General features: G+C 40.6%; 2 protein-coding genes across 3 annotated transcripts in view; both read left to right on the plus strand.

The window, feature by feature from the left end:
- Positions 1-20,804, plus strand: part of LOC115578631 (H-2 class I histocompatibility antigen, L-D alpha chain-like) — a 34,430-nt gene that overhangs the window by 9,167 nt on the left and 4,459 nt on the right. Inside the window, exons 1-8 of one of the 2 annotated variants that reach the window (XM_030411684.1) lie at positions 2,262-2,410; positions 6,227-6,499; positions 7,626-7,916; positions 10,664-10,948; positions 12,850-12,972; positions 13,767-13,799; positions 13,971-14,003; positions 14,579-14,632. In XM_030411684.1, the coding sequence (XP_030267544.1) occupies positions 6,304-6,499; positions 7,626-7,916; positions 10,664-10,948; positions 12,850-12,972; positions 13,767-13,799; positions 13,971-14,003; positions 14,579-14,632 (1,015 nt within the window). In that variant the 5' untranslated portion in view covers positions 2,262-2,410; positions 6,227-6,303. Of the gene's footprint in view, positions 1-2,261; positions 2,411-6,226; positions 6,500-7,625; positions 7,917-10,663; positions 10,949-12,849; positions 12,973-13,766; positions 13,800-13,970; positions 14,004-14,578; positions 14,633-20,804 lie in introns of those variants that run through there. The other variant, XM_030411683.1, reaches the window with a different exon arrangement.
- LOC115578638 (uncharacterized) lies at positions 17,502-20,486 on the plus strand. The gene is made up of 3 exons (XM_030411696.1): positions 17,502-18,501; positions 18,611-19,537; positions 19,642-20,486. The coding sequence occupies exons 2-3, from the start codon at positions 19,116-19,118 to the stop codon at positions 19,967-19,969; spliced, it is 750 nt and encodes a 249-aa protein (XP_030267556.1). The 5' UTR covers positions 17,502-18,501; positions 18,611-19,115; the 3' UTR covers positions 19,970-20,486.

The following is a 20,804-nucleotide window of genomic DNA, read 5'->3' on the forward strand; positions in this document are numbered from 1 at the left end:
TATATATTCGATATTCATGATATGTCCACTATGCTGTATAAGAAGAGGAAAAAAAGAAACTCTGCTCTCCAAGGAAATATCTGCTGAATCCAACCAACCTGAGCCGGATCTTTGAGAGGGGAGATGAACCTACAGCTGCTTGAAGTCCACAGAAACTACCTGAAGTATCTTCACCTCCACGTGTTGGCTTGATCGGAGGCCTGTCAACTTGTTACCTCCTAAATAATAACTTGAACTGCTTCACCACGTACTGTAACACTGTGAACAACGGTATCATGGGACACTTGAAATCGCAAACTGCATAGAGCACAGTTCCTGTATTAAATACTGTGTGTTTACATATGTTTACCTGGTCCCATCCAGCTGTTCTACACTTGATGCTTGGTCTGTTTAATGACCCAAGGCCTCGTTTTGACTGGTTTACCTACATAGGTACATTCAGATTTAATATAAATGACTCAGGTAATCTATCCCAAACCATCAGCGATGATCCAAACAAATGACAACATATCATCTCTCTTCCCCCTGACATGATGGAGCTCTCTGCCTATGAATGAATATCCTACCTAAATGTATTTACCTATTTGCAGCACTCCCAACACCAAGTGTTCTTTAAGAAATTGTACAGCCAGATCTCATGATTCCTGTGGAACGGTGAAGCTCCGAGAGTCGAGCTTGAAACTCCTTGTTGTCCCACTGAGCAGAGAGCTCAACCTACCTGACTTTCAGTTATACTGTCGGCTGCACAAAGCAAAGCTATTTGGTCTTTGGATCATCATTAAAAAGTTGTTGAGATAGAGATGCTGCGATTTTGTTACATTTTTACAGGACAGAACTTCCATTAATCATGACTTGAAGCTACATTGTGTGTTTTTTAAATTTTTTTATTTTACTTGTTTTTTTGTATTGATTTTTACTTTTTTATGAGGATATCTTTCATCCTAATGCAGCTGTTACAGTTGTATATATAACTGTTCTTTATACTGTCACTGTTGTGTGTGTGTGGGAGCGGTTAGGGTTTGATGCTGCACTGAATCTTGAAGAACATGATTGATGCCTTGATACTCGTTCTCAGGCTCGTCTGCACTTATTACTTATTACTACTTACTGACTGCAATTAAACAGGGAAACATTTGGAAAGAAACGTTTACAGATTGCAGTCGTGTAGAACGACTGACGAGATCTGTAGTAAAAACTCTGAATGATGAAGCAGCAGGAAGTGAGTGACAGGCAGAGGTCATCTTAACTGCCATGATATTATCCATTCAGTATTCTCTGATTCATGTACATTTTTACTTTAATTGAGCTTTTAACTTTTGGGATCTTTGTGATTCACTTGACATGATTGTGTTGATGATTATTCTCTTATTTGTCTGAGAAAGATAAAGAATGTGAATCCATGTGCCAGTTTATGAAAGATAACCAAGTGATGTTGATATTTTTGTTCCTGGTTCTTCTTTCTTTTTTCTCCTGTCAGTCTTTTTAATGTTCTTCTCTTTTTTGAGTGATTTTGTACGAATTGTGTGAAATCAAAGAAGCACTTGTTCAATGAATGAAGTAAAATATTCTGAAATCGTTGTTGGATTGAAGTGTTTGAGAAAAGATTCACCAGCTCTGAGAGAAAGAAATCTGACTGTGGTGGCTGATTTTAATCCAACCAGTCCTTTAAAGGAGTGAAGTGGAGTAAAAGTGGAATATTTGCCTCTAAAAGTATCTGCTACTATACATGTAGTATAAATATACACTGTAGAGCAGGGGTCGACTTATTATCAGTCCATGACTAGACCTTTTTTTTTTAATATATCAAATTGTTGTTAAAATAAATTGATTAAGAAATTAGCTTCTTGGCTCTGATGTAGCTTGCATTCTTTAACTAACAATTAAATAATTATTTAACAAATGCAGTGGAGTAAAAGTACAATATTTACCTCTAAAATGTTGTGAAGTGGAAGAATAAAGTAGAAAATGGAAATACTGAAGGAAAGTACATCAGACTTGTGCTTGAGTATATTGTTAACTTTAAATGTTACATATATTTTAAAAATAAATTATACATTCATGTTTTAAATATTAGAAATATTGATAATTTCTATTTTTTATTTCATTTTCACACGCATATTACGGCATGACGTCACTAGGTGGCGGCAGATCGCTGCGTTTTCGAATCCTCTCGGCGGTTTGACGGCGGAGCGTCTCCATCAGATATACTGTGTGTGTGTGTGTGTGTGTGTGTGTGTGTGTGTGTGTGTGTGTGTGTGTGTGTGTTACCATGGTGACGCTCCGCGGTACAGGCAGCGGGCCGCCGCAGCAGCAGAGGCCGGCCAGGAGCTCCCAGTCCCCGGCGCGGGCTCCACCAGACACCCGGAGCAGGAGCACCGTCATCCGGCCGGAGAAACCTGAGCTGTCCGCTGTGAGTCAAGAGTGTTTTCTGTTTTAGCTGTCAGGTCGTTTAACGCTCTCATGTGTCCTCACAGCAACAGCTTCATTCATTTAACTGCTTAAAAGTGACTCACATGTAGTTTATCATCACTGTGGAGAGAAAAAATAGGAATAAAGTTACTAAGAGAGGTAAAATCATCAAATCATATCAGAACCAGTGTGTGTTTAGAGGTGTGAGTGTTAATAATAATAAACAATAATCATTCTAATAATGTTCACACTAACCTGACATGTGAGTTAATAATATAAGTGCATGATTAGGATACTTTATATCTGTCAGATGAGCTTATTTACCTTTTTACACATTTAAATCTTATTTTGAATGGATGTCTTCATATGTATGAAAAAATAGGAATAAAGTCACCAGAAAAGATCAAATCATCAAACCACTGCGCTCTGTGGGGTCACTGTGGGGAAATAGTCCAATTCATTGTTTATTTAGTGCTTCAAACTATTATACTGCTAATTAGTTATGTAATATATTATCTTTTAGAAATCTTTAACCTTAACATTCAATCAATCAATCAAATTTTATTTGTATAGCCCTTTCCAATAGCCAGACGGTACCCAAAGTGCTTTACATCAAAGCAATAAAATAATACAATAAAAACAATACACAAAAACACAAGAAAGTGCTACTAGTGCTGCAGGGTGTTAAAGGCCCTCTAAAAGTGCATAAAGTAAAAAACAGGCAAAATAAGTGCACCTAAGAGCAGGACTACCCTAGTCAGAGTTAAATGCCAATCTAAAAAAGTGTGTCTTCAGCTTCGATTTAAAAAGGCTGAGGTCAGTAGTGGTGCGAATGTCAGGGGGCAGTCTGTTCCACAGCCTGGGAGCTGTGACAGCAAAAGAACGATCGCCCCACTGTTTAAGTCTGAAAGTCTGTTAAAAATGAAATGCTATACGCACAATTTCAATATAACTATTTTTCTTATTTCTTATCTCTTCTTTCTTATTTTTAGTAAACTTATTATTTTCAATAACTGGAATATAATTCTACACAGTTCTTTAGATGTCTCGTCAGTGCAGTGAAGTAAAATGTTTCAGTACATTTGATAAGTTGCAGTCAGCCTGGCCTGTATTAACCTGTTGTCTCACTGATGGACACATGTTGAGGTGGATGTTGTTGGTCTCACAGTTCGGACTTGACGATGAACTTCATCACAACAACAACTAATTTCCCAGTCTGGGATCAATAAAGTAATTCTAAACCACAAAGAGAGGTGCTGCAGTCATGGTGCGTTCACTGACACCTGTCACGGTTAACTTTTAGACTGAACAGTTGTACCAGTGCTCAGCTGTGGATTCACATCAGAGCTGAAAGTGTCCATCGACTTATTTTAGTGACGTATCTGTCACTACCATAAATATCGAACCTGGATTCATCAGTGAATAGAACTTTTTCCGGTCATCAACTGTTGAATACTTTTATTTGCGACGTAAGTTACATAATTTACGAGCAGCCCTGAATGCACCGTGCAGAGCCGTCAGGTGCGGGATGCTGCAGCTTCCTGCACCTGACGGCTCTGCGTGTGCCGGGTCGGAATCAGATCACCGTCCAACAGTCCGACAAAACTCGACATAAGAAATAAGAAAGGAGTGCTGTTCGAGGGAGAAATGAATTTAATCGTCATTTTCGTCCTCTTGTGGACGGCAGTGGCGGGAAGGAGGGGTAAGTTACAGTTTAGACTCGTTAATGAGTCAGATTAAAAGTGAAAGTAAGACAGGAAGTTGTGACGTCTTTAAAATTGCGTTCAGTGCTTGTTTCACAAAACATGCTACGAAGCATTATGATTTTTTGTTTGTTTTCGTTTGTTACAATTTCAGATATACAGTAGATGTTGTTGATGAAGGTCCTCAGTCATCCAGTCAGGGTAAATCAAAGTTCTGTATTGCAGTCAACTGGACTTGTTTCAGGTTCTTGGTGTTTTGTCCTCAGGATGGACACGTTTCTGCCCCAGCAGACAAAAAACACAATTTAGAGGTCTGCTAAATAAAATTAGCACATTTAAAACATCTAAATAGTCTAATAGTTTTTGCCAATTTCTAGTTTTTTTTTTTTTTTTTCAGTTTTCAATAGAATTTTCAATAGAATCAGTATCTTTAAAAATATGACAGGAGGTAAATCTGTCAAGCCACTTCATTGTGTGAATGTAATATTTACTCCAATAACAATTACATTAATTATGTACATTTCGTCTGGTTAGACTTGTTAATGATGAGTGAAATGTCAATCTTTGTTAGAGTGACGTCTTTTTCAAGCATTTCTGAAAAGGTATTTCTGTAAATCAAATGAGAGACAATCTGTAAAAACATGATAAATAGTTTCTCCCTCACAATCACAAAAAGATCATCTGTTGTTTAAATCAGGGAGAAAACGACAAATATAATCTTTTACAGGATTGTAACTATGTACAATTCTGAATAGAAACTCTTTGATTCTATTTTGAATTATATATTCATGAGGTAAGAGAAATATGGTGTTCCACCGTTTTCTATCTTAAGTCATCTATACTTACATGTGGGAGTTGCGATATGATCAAGATGATTTCTAATAAAGGCTTTTTTTTAGAGCTGTCCAAAACGATTATTTTTCAAACGATTAATCTAGCGATAATTTTTTCGATTAGTCGACTAATCTAACGATTAATTTAACGTTACATTACCAAACAAAAGTAACGTAGTAACTGTAACTGTCCTTGGTAACTAATATGAGGAGAAAAAAAAAACGCAGTTGTAGGTGGAGCAGCGTCTGTCCTCCCGCCTGTCCTACCAACTCTTCATCACATTTCTGCCCGAAAAACGGCGTCTGTCACCAGCAAAAACCTTTAACTCACTCAAGTGGTTGTGTTGATAGAAATCACTGCGATGGTCAGCCCTCCCGACCGAGACTTAAGTGAACTTTCCCCCAGAAAACAGCCTCCATCCCCGCAAGTGACAGAGTCACGCAGCGACCTGTTTACTGATGGCGATTATGTAATAATGTAATTTAGCGCGAACAATGTAACTCGTTCACCTTCCAGGATGTTTAGGGGGCGGGTTCTCAATCACTACACATTATACACGATCCGTGGTTTAGAGTGACAGGGGAGACACCTGGGAAACACCCCGACGTCATCATGACGTGTACCGTCACGTCTCTTTAGGAGCGGCAGCGCAGCTTTCTGTGTGAACTACATGGCGGTTCGTCTTTATTCCATTCGCACTGTGTGAATGACCAACGGCGGAGAATTGACGAACCGCCGCTGCGGCGTTAATGCAGCTTCTCTGTGTGAGGGGAGCTATTCACAGCCTCCGCAGGTACTACCACTTCCTGTTTGGGACGACGCGCCGACGCAAATTATTCATGTCGACGAATTTATGCCGTCGATTACGTCGACTACGTCAACGCGTTGTCCCAGCCCTACTTTTTAATCATGTATAGAAATCCCCATTAATCCTAACAGGTCGTTCACTTAAAGTCAGTAAAGATGTATGCTTTGTGCTAAAGACACTATACTGTGGGGGATTGATTTGATAACCATATCAAACGCTTGTTGAGAAATGTTAACACTATATTTCTCTCAAAAAAACATCATGACCACACAATTCACTATTTACATTCAACAGTTGCTTCACAGTATTTATGTTATTAACAAAATAACGATCTAATCATAGTGTCAGAGCTTCAAAGCCAGAGTTCATGTTCTGTTCATTCCAAAGATAAAAGACACATTTCCACCATGCTGCCAGAGCTTTAATATGTCAGATCTGATGGTTCTTATCTGTCTGTCTGTGTGACTTTCAGAGACACATTCCCTCCATTACATCTACACCGCCCTCTCCAGAGATCTCGGACTCCCAGGCATCCACAAGTTCACAGCCATGGGTATGCTGGACAACAGGATGATTGACTACTTTGACAGCGAAAATAAAGAGAAAGTTCCCAAACAGACCTGGATGAAGGATCGACTGGATCCAGAATACTGGGTCAAAGGCACACAGTCCCGCCAGAGCAAGCAGCAGTGGTTCGAAGTCAACATCAACATCCTGAAGGATCGTATGAGACAGAACGGCACAGGTAAGATCCATGAAACCTGAAGAACCGAACCGCTTTTTAGATAAAAAAAGATTAAAAAAAATTTAGAAAATTGTAAATATTATTTACAAGTTGCAGTGTAGCAGAGTAGATGTGTGAATCTTCACTGGCCTCATGATTTGATTATGATTCAGCCTTCAACATTTCGAATGCTCAACAGTACTCGATGCATCGCTGTGTACAGCATCTTTAGTGATCTATGTCACTGTACATGGCTACTTTTCATTGATGCAGAATCTTCCACTTGTTGGTCCTTGCATTGCACAAGGCACAATTAAGAAGTGTTAATGCAACATTAAAAGGAAGTTTAAGGTTAAACTTGGCTATCAATTATAATTAATCAAATGGGTTATACATTTGATTGATAAATCAATTCTCATCACACTGCAATTGTTTGTAAGTACAAATCAACGTCTGCTCCTGTAGTAGACAAGTGGTTAAATGTAAAGACTTTTGGCTAAATGGTTCAAGATGTGAATCTTAAATTTTCGCACTGTCCTAATTATGCTGAAATTAATATCGCACATTTATGAATGATTGCCAACAGTACACTTCCTCACACGGGGCACCATTGTGTTGTGCACTGCATTACACTAGGCACAATTAAGTTGTGTTTATGCAACATTAAAAGGTAGTTTTAGGTTAAATTTGGTAGTAGTAGTCGTAGTATAATACTGATAATATTATGGATATTATGGATTGATGTGGATATGGATAATTATTAGTTATGATGATTTATATGTTCCACTTTACATAAGATTAACTCGGGGCACCTCCGTTGAAGAAGGGAAAACAAAGCAAATTTACTAAATCAGTCTCATAAAATTGTACTAAACTGTTCATAACTCTGATTAATAATTAACTTACTAACTCCAACCAAATTTACCAAAACAGCTAGCAATGGTTGAGGGATTTTGGAGTTCTTGACAGTGTAGAGGTCGGCAACATTCACTCTTGTACAATATTAATTCTTTATTCAACACAAAGATGAAAACACACAATGTACTATATACAGGTGTGTGTGTGTGTGTGTGTGTGTGTGTGTGTGTGTGTGTCTGGCAGAACAAAGAAATTATTTCACCGCCTGGTCTTTCTTCTCTGGTTACAGATCTCCATGTTCTTCAGTGGATGCATGGCTGTGAGGGCGAAGTGCAGCCAGACGGCAACATGATGTTCTACCGTGGCATGGATAGATACAGCTATGATGGAACCGACTTCCTGTCCTTCGACGACACTCACTCAGTCTGGGTTACCCCGGTCAAAGCAGCAGAAGAGACCAAGAGGAAGTGGGATGATGTCCCTGTCCTGAAGGATTACACCAAAGGCTACCTGGAGAATGAGTGTATGCAGTGGCTGAACAAGTTCTGGAGTTACGGGATGACTCAGCTCAAAACAGCCTGTATGTATTACTGAAGGCCTTTTCTGTGTTTTTAATGTGATTTATAAAAGAGATAATAATAGTATATTATTATTATCAAATCTGAATAATGTTCCCTCAAAATGACTTCACAGAAACTCTGCAGTATCAGCCAAATTAATGTAATCTGACTAGTGCTGGGCGGTATGACCAAAAATGTATATCACGGTATTTTTCAAAATTCTAACGGTTTCACAGTATATGACGGTATTATTTTTTTAATGCATAATCAGGTTTTCACAGCATTTCCTACTGGTCGAGAGAGGAATTACTAGCCCCTTTTAGATAGAAAATGCGCCACATTTGTTGCAATGTAAAGGTTGCAATGCGCCGCCCTGTTTTTATAAAACGGAGGCGTAATTATCCCTCTTTCCCAAAAAGCCGCCACTGGGGTCGGCGTAAACATGTGACGTGATGTGAAGCACGAAGTTGGGCATGAACAGTGACATACGACATATGCATTGGAAGAAATGTGGCGACACTTGATAGATTAACTTAATTACAGACCCGTGGCCCATATTCTCGCCTCCTCAGTCAAACACGCCGATGTTAAACCCAGCTGCTTAAAGAAGCGTGCGGCGGAGCGCCTCGCCACCTCAAGCAACTGACAGCTAACAGGAAGCAGGTCGAATTTGTCTTCAAAATAAGAGCTTTACATTTCACCCCATTGGAGTTTAGAACGGGGTTCTTAGCGGGGGGCTTTTTATTTGAAAGTAGTAGCTGTAGCTTGCCGCTACAACAACAGCTAACTTTAATGTAAACAGACAAAAAGAGCTGAAGTGATACTTACATTGCGATTTTTTTTAACCCCGCGATATATATTGCAATGTGAAAAAATACAGGAATTTTCATCAGATGACCTGAAGAGCACTTTATGTTATGCTGCACTGCTGCTTTCTTGTGGACAATTAACCTGCACTGATCTTACCTCTTATTGTCAATGTTAGGAGTATGGCTTCTGTCTGTGTTTTAGAGATATTCTTACTGTTATCTTTTATTGCTGGCTTTTATTGTGCTGGGACCTGAGTACATGTTTCATTCTATCATGTGCAAACGTGAATTGAATGAAAATAAACAAAACTTTGAACCTTTGACATGAAACATGACACTCTCCATCTTAAAATGGAACATTCTAGCTTCATAATTATATTAAGTAACTAACAACGAGTGATAAACAGGTTATTCAACGACTGAAATCTGTTTTTTGTTTTCGACGACAGTCAGATCTGGCTTTGCATTCATCGTACTTAGCTGCGTGGCAGAGTGACCCAAACAATTTGGATGAAACGGGTGAAAAATAATGTACTGTGTCGGACACAGGTGCGGATCGGGTCGGATGCCTGGAGAGTGCGGGACTCTGCTGTGTGGTACCAACGTAAACGGTCAAACAAATTAGTTGTGTTACCTCTCCTTGTGGTATAGAACATGTGTTTGGTCAATATCATCCTTCTTGTAGCCGAAATGATTCCAGATAACTGACGCTGCTTTTGTTTTTGGCAACAAGTCTTTGTTTTCCCGATTTCCTCTTGTTTGTTGCTCATTTTTCAATGTTGTTACCAGCGACTCACTCCATGTGCAGGGGCTGGTCTGCTTCGGCATGCTGATTAAGAACTAATGTGATTGGCAGAGTCTGAAGGCACAGTGTGTGTCAGTAGTGCTGGGCGGTATACCGGTTCACACCGAATACCGGTGTATATTTTCGTTATGATATGAATTTTTAATATACCGTCATACCGCTGTATTTGATTACACAACGTTCGGAACACTACGCTGCGCGACACCGTTTCAGACCGGACCCTTTTCAATGTTGCGCTTCTAAACAGGCATAGTGCGCCAGGCGTTGTGAGGGTAAACCGTAGTGCTCTGGTTTTATGTTACGGTGAAGGTGAATAGGATAGACATTGCAGTTCATCACTTCATCCGCGGACGTCAAGATGAGAAATTGAAAAGCCGCTGAGATCCGAGAGATGCTGGCGTCTCCTCTGTCTCTGTAGCTGTCAGCTTGTTGTTGTCGCAGCAAGCTACTAACGGTCGCTACTTTCAAATTAAAAGCCTCCCGCCAAGAACCCACTTCTAAACTCCAATGGGGTGCAATGTAAAGCTCTTATTTTGAAGACAAATTCGACCTGTTTCCTGTTAGCTGTCTGTTACTTGAGGCAGCTAACAGAGGGGGCGAGGCGCTCCACTGCACGCTTCCTTTAATAACACCCAACTTCGTGCTTCACGTCACGTCACATGTTTACGCCTACCTCAGTGGCGTCTTTTTGGGAAAGAAGGAATATTACACCTCTCTTTTAGATGGCAAATGTGCCGCCTTTCTATCTAAAAAGTGGCCAGTAATTCCTCTCTCAACCAGTAGAAAATGCTGTGAACAACTGATTATGCATGGAAAAAAAAAATACTGTCATATACTGTGAAACCGTTAGAATTTTGAAAAATACCGCGATGTACATTTTTGGTTACACAGCCCAGCACTATGTGTCAGGTTCCTTTGAAATTAGATGAGTTCATTTGCCTCCTACATTGTAGGCTCTGCGATGTGACTATTACACACATGTACATTGCGATGACAATGCACAAACGATATATCGTGCAGCTCTGGTCGCAGCAGTGTTTAATGTTTGTCAGTTTGGGTTTCTAGTCATTGTAGCGATAGATTGTCTTTAACTCCCCGATAATAACAGAATCATCTGTTTAGTCAAATATTAAGTTACTGTTTGTGTCTCCAGCTCCACCTGAGGTGTACGTGTTTGCGCGGGACACCAACATCGAGTCAATCATCCGTTTGACGTGCCTGGCAACAGGTTTCTACCCCCGAGACATCATCATGTGGATCAAACGGGACGGCCGCAAACTGTATAGAGAGGACGGACTGGAGAGCTCGGGCGTTCGACCGAATGAAGACGACACGTTCCAGAGACGAGACAGTGTGGAGATCTTAAGGAAGGACAAGTCCAAATACACCTGTGAAGTCATTCATGAAGCATCCAGAGTGAATGTGATGAAGGAGTGGAGTAAGAATCTGTTTCTTGTTTTTACTTTTTTTGTTTTCAGTTTTCACAGTTTTGCAGAAAGCTGTTCATGACGTGTGTCAAATTAAATAACACGTAAAGGTTCTTCACCACATGGAAGCCTCAACTGGGGTCACCTTTAATGATCAGTTTCATTTACACTTTCAGAGATAAGAGTCGGACATCTGGACACTTTTCGGTGAAAGTAGTTCCTCTAAACTAAATCCTACGGCTAGTTGGACAGTAAATAATTTCATGTCATACACAATCACTTTCTGTCATTAAGACAGTTTATATTACTGATTTATAATCTGTCCAATGTGACGTTACTATAAACTGATACATCGAGTGCAAAAAAGGAACTGCTGTCTCTGTTCTGATAACTCTTTGTGTTTATGCAACATTGGATATATCTGTATTTTAAGTCATTTTTGACAGTTACAGATCGTAATATAGAATAGTGTATTTAAATTCAGAGAACACAACAACATTACTACAATAAAGTAAAAGTAAAGGGCTACAATCAACAGTAAGCCATAACTAAGTTACTGAAACAAGGAAATCCTTCATTATCCGCTTATTAAGAGTCCTCTAAAAGCTGCATATCAATAATTTATATAATGTTTATACCATGGTCTGGGGGAATACTCGATTCTGATTGGCTGCAGGGTGTCCATTAACCCCTGATATATGGACACCTACTAAGTAGTTCCAGTCAAATTGACTGTTCACCGCTGTAAATTAATGCGCTCGCTGGCGTATCAAATCTGAATATTTTATTTCCAGCACTGAGTTCAGTCCGTCAGTCCTTCAGTGTCTTATCCTCTGAACGCCACAGGGTGGCGACTGTAACACACAAGCTGCAGAAAGTTCACTTCCCCTCTAAACTTACTGATATGTGAATAATCTCACATCCCGTTCGCTGTTCAGCTCTCTGCTTCAGGCTGCGGCCACAGTAACGTTACACACGGCCGGTCATTTGTTCGTGAACATCTTGCTATTGATTTGGGGACAATGACATGACTGGTTAGCTAGCTAATCGTGTTAGCTAGCATACTGTCAAATTATATTTACTGTTTGTCAACCGTGCGAAATGTTATTGACTTTGAATCTTGCTAGCATAGCGTTAGCTTTCTGGCTCATCGCTGAGCAGACTAGAATATCTTCCGTTGCCAAGTCGTATCTATGATCTGTCCTATTTACTGGAGGAGTGAACAACGTCTCCGTTGCATAAGAATCTGACGGGAGAGTAATGACTGTTCCAGGTATTAGTCAAACCCTCAGGCGTTACCAGGGAAACTAAGTTATGGCTTGTGAAAAACTTTATATTTTGATTGTAAAACGCATGAAAATGTAAATTAATGGTCCGAATTTCTTTTCTTTGGCAAGTGACCATGGTATAAGCAGGATAATGCCCTTCGAGGTGTCCATAAACAGGAGTTAATGGACTTCGCGGTTCTTAGGCCTCCGCGTCGTCCATTAACTCCTGTTTATGGACACCTCGTCGGGCATTATCCCTTACATAAATTCCTTCTTCTCCAGGAGATTATTGTCTAAAACATTTGCCTTCATAGAAGAGGAGGCTGGATGAATCATGTGTTCTTGTCACAGAAGAAGTAATCACAAACAATCTTCACTAGATAGAAGATAGTTTGAACTTGAAGAAGGTGAAGGATCATTTCTCAGACATGTCACAGTTTCCTCTCAGACACTTTAACATCCTCTTTGTCTGATCCATGTTTGTTCACAAGTTTCTCACCAGCACAAAGAACTCGATTCATGATATTTTATGTCATCACATTTCAGATTTACTCCTCAGCATCTACATTTCCATTTCAAACATCAACTTGAAATTTGATCTAATGAATATTGAACTAACACAGAGATCTTTTTCTGTGTTTTAGAAAACTCAGGTTCTGACTCAGGAGGATCAGGAGGTGGGGCAGTCGTAGGGTTCCTGGTCTTGTTCCTGATCCTGGTTCTGGTCGCTCTGGTTCTGTGGTGCTTATGCAGGACAGGCATCATTTGTAAGTGAAATATATTTGCATTGTCTTCTCTGGACAACAAACAGAGCAGTGGAGTGAAAGTGAAAGTTCTCTGATTAATGAACGGCTGTGTGTCCCTTTAAAAATCAGTTATTATGAGAATTCATCTTCATAGAAACATTTTATCAACATGTCGACGTTAAAATCATTAATATGTAATGATTAACATCCCAGATGAGTGATTCGAGCAGGAAGTTCACTGAAGACTTGGTTGGGAGTGCTGACCTCATTAAATGTGGGGAATTTATTTTCTATCAAAGTCTAAAAGACATGTGAATTAAAGTTTTTAGCTCTAAATTCCGTCACATAAACAGAAGGAGCTGATGACTCTCGCTGTCGGGGACAGACGCTGTTTTCAGTGTGAAATGTGAAGAACAGTCAGTAGGACAGACGAGATAACAGCCACTTTTCCACATATTCAGTATTTTTTCCTTATAAGTTGCCAAAGACACGACCTGCGACCACATTACTGTTGTTTGGTCCTGTAACGTTGTGAGTTAAAGTTCAGGACATTTCTCTTTTGTTTGATGAGTGAAGGATCTGTTTATCTGTCAAACTGAACACCATCAGACCGTCACACTCCGGTCCACTCTGAAGTCTCGTCTCTGTTACAACCTCTGAACCAAACTGTCCCTCGTTCCACCTCTGTAGCTTTCATACAGACAAGAGGTGGAACAACAGCACCATATATGTATATTATATAAGTGTGAATGAGGCTTGTGTTTGTTTCACTCTGCTGCTTCCTTTAAACGCTGCTTCCTCTGTTTTCTTCACAGGCAGTCAAGACAGCGATTCAGCTCGCAGCTCCAGTAAGTATTTTCATCACCTGATTTAATAATAGTGACCAACAGCGTCTTTCTCTTTACCTTCATCCTGCTCAGGCTGGAACATCTGGACAGTAACTTCACATAGACTTTAACAAAATTATCTGAATGGATCAAAATAGTTTGTGTGAGTTTAAACTTTGTCTTTCTTAACAGGAAACACACCTGAAGTTAAAATCCTGCTCAAAGGTAAGTGTTTTATTTCTCCTCTATAGATTCTGTTAAAGGTAGAAGTCTTAATTCTGAATATTTCTATAGTTATTGTGCTGATGATTAATATTGTATATGTGATATGTTACAACTCTGGTTCAGATGGAGGATTTGTTCCACTGTTAATGTGATGTTGACGGGCCTCAAACAGTCTGAAGATAAAGTGATAAAAACAGATTGTGATAAACATGTGCACTCTGTAGAGAATAAATGTTACTGAGAAGAGAAAATCTTCATTACATTTAGTGCATTTAGCAGAAGCTTTTATCCAAAGCAACTTACAATAAACACATTAGTCACAAAAAGAAATAACAACATATCACCATTGATAAAGTAACAATCTTCACTGACTGATTTTTTTCTGTCTAAACAAACTAAATGAACAAACTGTCTTTGTCTTCATGACTGAATAGACACGCTGACCTTAGAAGGTTTGTTTTATTACCTCGTTAATATTGTAAATATTAAAATTCTGACTTTGAATTTCTTCTCTAAAACAACAGAGTGCCACTTTAAGATTATGGGTTCCTAATATTGTGTGTTTGTGTGTGTAGACAACATCAACGGTGTACTGTTAACTGTAACAGGAGATAACATCAGTTACAGAGGTAAGTGTTCTACAAGCTACCAGCAGGAGGTGACAGAGAGGAGGAGCTGCAGTCACTGATTTTTGTTAATTTGCACTCCAAACAGCGCGAAATGTTGCTCGTTGCTTGAGTTCCCGGCAAACCCGTAATACTGATGCACAGGACGCAACGCGAGAAATGGAAACTGATGAGATGTCGTTACTGGGTTCAGAGGGCAAATTTTAGTTTTAAAAAACTACCAGGTAGAAACCTGAATACAAGCACAGTTGTGTGCAAATTGTGCAAGAAAGAATTTGCCTATCACCGGAGCACCTCCAGCCTCCGCTACCACCTCAATGCCAAACATGTTGCAGCTAGCACAGACGACGCTCCGAGCTCAAGCAGGCGGTGTCGCCAATCCACAGTCGACAGGATGACAAGCTTCAGAGCCACAGTGAGTAAGTCCATCTAAGCCGCTGCCTTCAAAATACAGGGAAAACAAGTTTTAGGTCTGATGACCCCCTCAAGCCCCCAGGGGCAGCAGAGCTTTATCACATAACGTTTCAATGGAGGCCTGGTTCTCTTACTTTGCAAAATGCATGGCAATAAAAACACTGAACACCATAAAAATGGTCTTGGTTCATGGGAGTGATATAAAAGAGTGTGTGTGTGTGTGTGTGAGTGTGTGTGTGTGTGTGTGTGTAAAATTCGAATAATCAAAGGCCAAATGAGCTGTTTGTTTTTTCTTGATCAGCAGAGAACCCACCTTACCTGTTGGATGCGTGGTACAGCATGTTTACGCAGGTGCATGTTTGAAGTCTGTGAGAATAGTTTGCAGCTTTGTCTGGCTGGTCATTTCTTCAGCAGGCAACCATGAAGAAAAACTGGAGGAGGCTCTTTAGTCCATGAGCCAGGGCCCCAAATTTGGGCCATCGGTATCATCTGGGGGGACAAAGTCTCATTGTGATTTTTGGCAAGGTATACACCCATAGTACTAGAAAAATCACGATAGCAGTGCAAGGGTGGTAGCGAAATCACTTTTTTTCAGCTCATGATGCTACTAACCCCCTAAGATAAATTCCGTTTTTGAAATCTGGTACACATCTGTTTAGGCTCATAGGCTCTATTGTCAATATTCTATAAGATGGTGCTTGGTATCGTTAGAAAGGGGACCTTTTAAGCTTTCATTTAAGCCCAGTACTGAATCTGTCTGACAAACACAGAGGTCACATGACTTCTTTAAACCAGAAATAACACACATTTTCTCACAATTTTCGCCTAAACTGTATGCTTTCTGTTACCTCTGTGGCATGAAAGAACACCAGGGACACAAAACTCAACAACCTCAATACTCAAGGCACTCTGATGATTCTGAAAATGTACAATATACCTATGCTATTTAATTGTGAGAGCCTTAAATTAGACTTGTGCAGCCAGAGCAAATAGAATGCACAGAATGTTGATGCATTTTGACAGTTTGACAAGTTTTTGTCAGTTGGTTCAGTTGACTGGTTATAACAACCCTACCAACTATGCCATCTTCAATCAACTTCCAATGAGTCCAGGGGTATTAAATGTAAGTACAAAATACTTTTTCTCTTGTGCTTGTGAATTGAAGGGGAATAGACAGAGGGAGATTATACCTATAGCTGTGCCTGTAACAGTAGCTAATGTTAGCTTGGTGTTTTTTGCAGGCTAGCTAGCTTGCAGGTTAAACAGTGTAACAGTAACAGTAACTGCTACAGTGCAGGCGAGCTAGCTACATCAGTCGGACATCTTCCAACATTTCCAAGAGGATGTAAGTGATATCAGGTTAAGCTTATGATATGATGGGTTGGGTTTAAGTAATGTCAAGTAGCAAACCTTTTCTTTCTTTTTTTCAACACAATTGTTCATTAACCTGTAATGTTTACATCATCACCCTTGTGATTTTCTTTTTAGTTACATTGATGGTGGGACACTCCTGCACATTAGAACTGAGTAGAGGAGATTTAGATCTGGATTCAGAATGGACGGCCATGTTACGACCCCCTTTAAGTTAGGTCTAACATAAGACAGAACAACAAATTATGATTCAAAGGAAGGTGAATTTTATTAACTCAATCATCAAACAAAGTAAACAAACTGATGGGCCGGCCAAAATAAACAAAAGAAGAGCAGATTCCCAGACCAACCCACCAGGGCCGTCGGAACTGGGGTTAACCCTCTACCCTAAATCAACAAAGCAACTAATCCTAATTGAAATAAAGCCACGAAAACTGAACTACCGTACCCATCAGAATAACATAAATCAAAGGCATACTACCTCAGCCAGCCTCCCGGCTGACTGACAGCACTGCTGGTCCACTGGCATGTAGTGAGCAAGGTGAGAGAGAGAGACCAGAGCCTAGTGCCCTACCCCCTCTTATTGACTCTTCCTGATCAGCCAGACTGCTATCACCTGGCAGGCAAGCCAATCACCAGCCATGGTGACACATCCTGGCCAGCAGACAGGGAGCATGTAACAGGCCAGTACAAAGAGTCTGAAGTGTGTATCATACACCATGAAACATCAAAAGAAGATGAAGAAATCTTTGGTCTTAAAGACTATGAATCCTGGAAAACATTGCTTGATGCAGCTAAAGTGAGAAACTATGCCCCTATTACAGATGTTGCTAAAGACCTCGGAGAAGAAGAAGTCCCAAGAATCCACTATGACAGGAAATGCCGGAGCCTCTTCACAATGAAAAGAGAATTAGAGACTCTGAAAAGGAAAGCCACAGAAAACATTACAAATGAAGCTGGAGAGAATATCTTACTAAAAAGGCCAAGTAGGAGATCTTCAGATGGAGCAAGGGTATATCATCCAATCTGCATTTTTTGTAATAAAGAGAAGTTTATAAAGGGCTCCAAGTCAAGGGAAAAACTCACACAAGCTGTAACATTAAATGCTGACCAAACACTAAGAGAATGTGCCACCCAAAAAAGAGATGAAAAGATCTAGCAGTAACAAGCAGAGATGTAGTTGCTGCAGGGGCCCACTATCATCGTTCATGCTATAAGGAGTACACAAGAATCAAGAAAAAGGAGCCAAAGAACCAAGATAACGATTCGAAGGACACTTGAAAATGAGCTGGGAAATTCTGTTGATATATTTCCAGATGACATAGCCAAATTGCTGATGGTTCCTCAAACTGTTTCTATAAGGGATGTTGTCTTGGAAAATCATAATCTGCTGAGGGAACTCAACGTTTGGAGGGCCGAGTCAACCAATGTCAACAAGATCATAGATCAGACATCATCACATATCAGATCAATCATTAAACAGGAGATGACTGTGACCCCCTGGCCATTCCATCCATCTGATGTGAACGATAGTGGTTATATCACCTTACAAGATCAACTAAAACGGTTTGTCGTTGGACTGCTCACTGGAAATCCTGACACAAAACTAAAACACAGAAGATCGCTGCTTTGGTTCAATCATTTAGTCAGGACATAATATACGCTGTCACAGGTGGTCAACATAAAACACCAAAGCACATTCTACTCACGTATGCTGTAAAAACACTGACGGGTAATACTGAGCTCATACAAACCCTGAACAAGCTGGGGCATGGGGTGTCTTACTCCCAGCTTGAAGAGAACAACACTGCTCTGTGTCTCCAAAAACTAGCAACAGCCTCTAACAAAAGAGTTGTACTTCCAGCCTCCATCAAGCCTCATGTTTTCTGTTTATCTTGCATGGGATAATATTGATAGACTTGAGGAAACCCTCACTGGAAAGGGTACATCACACAGAGTTAATGGCATAGTGGTACAGGCCAATGTCTATGGACCACATCTGCCAAGAACTGATCTTCCACACATTGAGAAACTGAAGCAGAGATCAGTCACCATTGAAGACCAAGGCATGGAAGTATATGTAGCAGGTGAGCAAGTTTGAAAATTAGCATGAAGCTATAATTATGTATCTATTTTCTATGTATCCAATTTAATTGTGATGTACATTCTACTTAAAGCATTCATTCATTCATTCAGGTGCACATGTGGACCCACAACCTCTTCCACCCAGGGAAGTCTGTATCCAGGAAACCAAGGAGGCTGCTCTTCTTGCAAGAAAGAAGACAATGGTGTGGGCACTTGCAAGGCAAACAGATCCAGAGAATCAGACAATCCCCAGCTGGACTGGTTTTAATATCAGCACCAGGGACCAGGAACCAACCGCACAAGATATTGGGTATCTGCCAACCATCAACTCACCAGCCACTGAGTTGAACACAGTGTTTGAAATCCTGAAACAATCAGAGCTAATCAGGAAGGAGCTGCACCTAGAGACAATAGTTGTAGTCATGGATCAGGCGCTCTATGCAAAAGCTGCTGAGATAACCTGGAAGCACAGAGAGTGGTTCTCCAACATTCTTCTCAGGATGGGGACATTCCATACCATATGTAATGCCTTAGCCATCATTAGGAAGGCGGTATAGGGATGCTGGTCTAAAGGACATATGCATAGAGGCTGGAGTTGTTGCAGAGGGGTCCATCAATGGAGTCCTTGATGGTAAACACTACAACCGTGCAGTACATCTCAGAAGCACTGATGAGACTTGCATGGGAAGAGTTCACACCCTGGGTTGAGAAAAATGCTCCAGAGAGGAGTGAGATGATCAAATCATTCTTGGAGGATGTGAAAGTCATGACCAGTGAACTAAACCAAGAAAAGATGACTAATCTGCTGCAAAGTCCACTCTCAGCTGAGCTGATAACCCTGTGGACAGACTTTCTAGAACACCTCCATCACAACAATGGAGAGCTCTCTGCATTCTGGATGCCATACATTGACATGGTAGAGGATGTAGTACTTGGCCTTCTGCGTGCGTCTCGTGAGGGGGACTGGGAGTTGCACCTCCATGCTATAAGAACCATGATCCCATGGTGCTTTGCCTACGATAAGATGAATTATGCCAGGTACATTTCTTATGCATTTCTGTATGTTTGTATATTCTGCATCGATTCAATTTGTAAAGATCGCTAGCTAGAATATTAAAATCAATCTCTCTCTCATCTCTCAGGTACCTGTCCCCTTACTTTGCTCAGATGACCAACCTCCCAGAGAAGTATCCTTCTGTGTATGAGGCTTTCAAGACAGGCCAGTTCTCAGTGCAGCTCTCAAATAACAACACATTTGGGAGGATTCCTGTAGACCAGACTATTGAAGTCACAGTGAATAAAGTCACACAGACTCCTGGAGGCACATCACGGTTTAGCCTGAAAGCTGGAGCGGTCAGGCGTTACTACCTAACAGCTGAACAGTGCATTCCTAGGACAGTTAAGGGAGATGCTACAAGGCAACAAATCAAAGCCTTCTCATTCAGAGCTACAGTCACCAAGAATCCATAAAGATGAGGACGCAAAGACCCAAAGACATTGCCTCCGACCTGATGAAGGCATATGAGTTTGGTGAGCAATGCTATGCAAACTTCAAGGATGAGAGACTAGACAAAGAAACACCAGCAAAGAAATTGCAGTTGCAGGATATCACAAGTTGCAGGATATCACAAGCACACAGATGGTGAGGCAGAGGAGGAGCTACCTGACCAAAGTCAATAACAAAACTAGTCTCATTAGCTTCATAGTGAATGAATGGAGGAAGCCAGAATACAGAGAAAAGCTACAGGAGAAGATTCTATATGCAACTGTGAAAGACAAATGTTACAGAATCACACATCGAGACAGTGAGGAGGTGTCAACTCTTCAATGTCAACAAGAAGAAGCAGATGGACGACTACTTCTCCATGCCGCAAGAGAGGGATACCAATCTATAGTTATCTGTTCAGAAGACACTGATGTCTTTATCATGTCTTTAGCATTCTGTGACAAGATTGAGGCCCCATTGTTCCTAAAGTGTGGCACAAGAACCCGTACAAGGCTGATAGCTATCAGGAAGGTTGCAGCCACTGTTGGCATGGACACTTGTAGGGCTCTCATTGGGTTGCACACCTACACAGGATGTGACACTGTAAGTGCTTTTGCAGGCAAAGGAAAGACAGAGGCACTTACACTCCTGATGAACAACAAAGAAACACAAGACATATTCTTGAAGTTGGGCCAGGAATGGGACCTCTCACCAGAGCTGAGCAACAAACTGGAGGCATTTACCACCTTTTCTGTGCAAAGAAAGGTGAAATCTAGAGTCATCAACTCCCACCGTGCAAAGCTAGCTTAAGGCAACACA

The sequence above is a fragment of the Sparus aurata genome, chromosome 3, assembly GCF_900880675.1.
Source record: "Sparus aurata chromosome 3, fSpaAur1.1, whole genome shotgun sequence".
In the NCBI taxonomy this organism is placed as follows: Eukaryota; Metazoa; Chordata; class Actinopteri; order Spariformes; family Sparidae; genus Sparus; species Sparus aurata.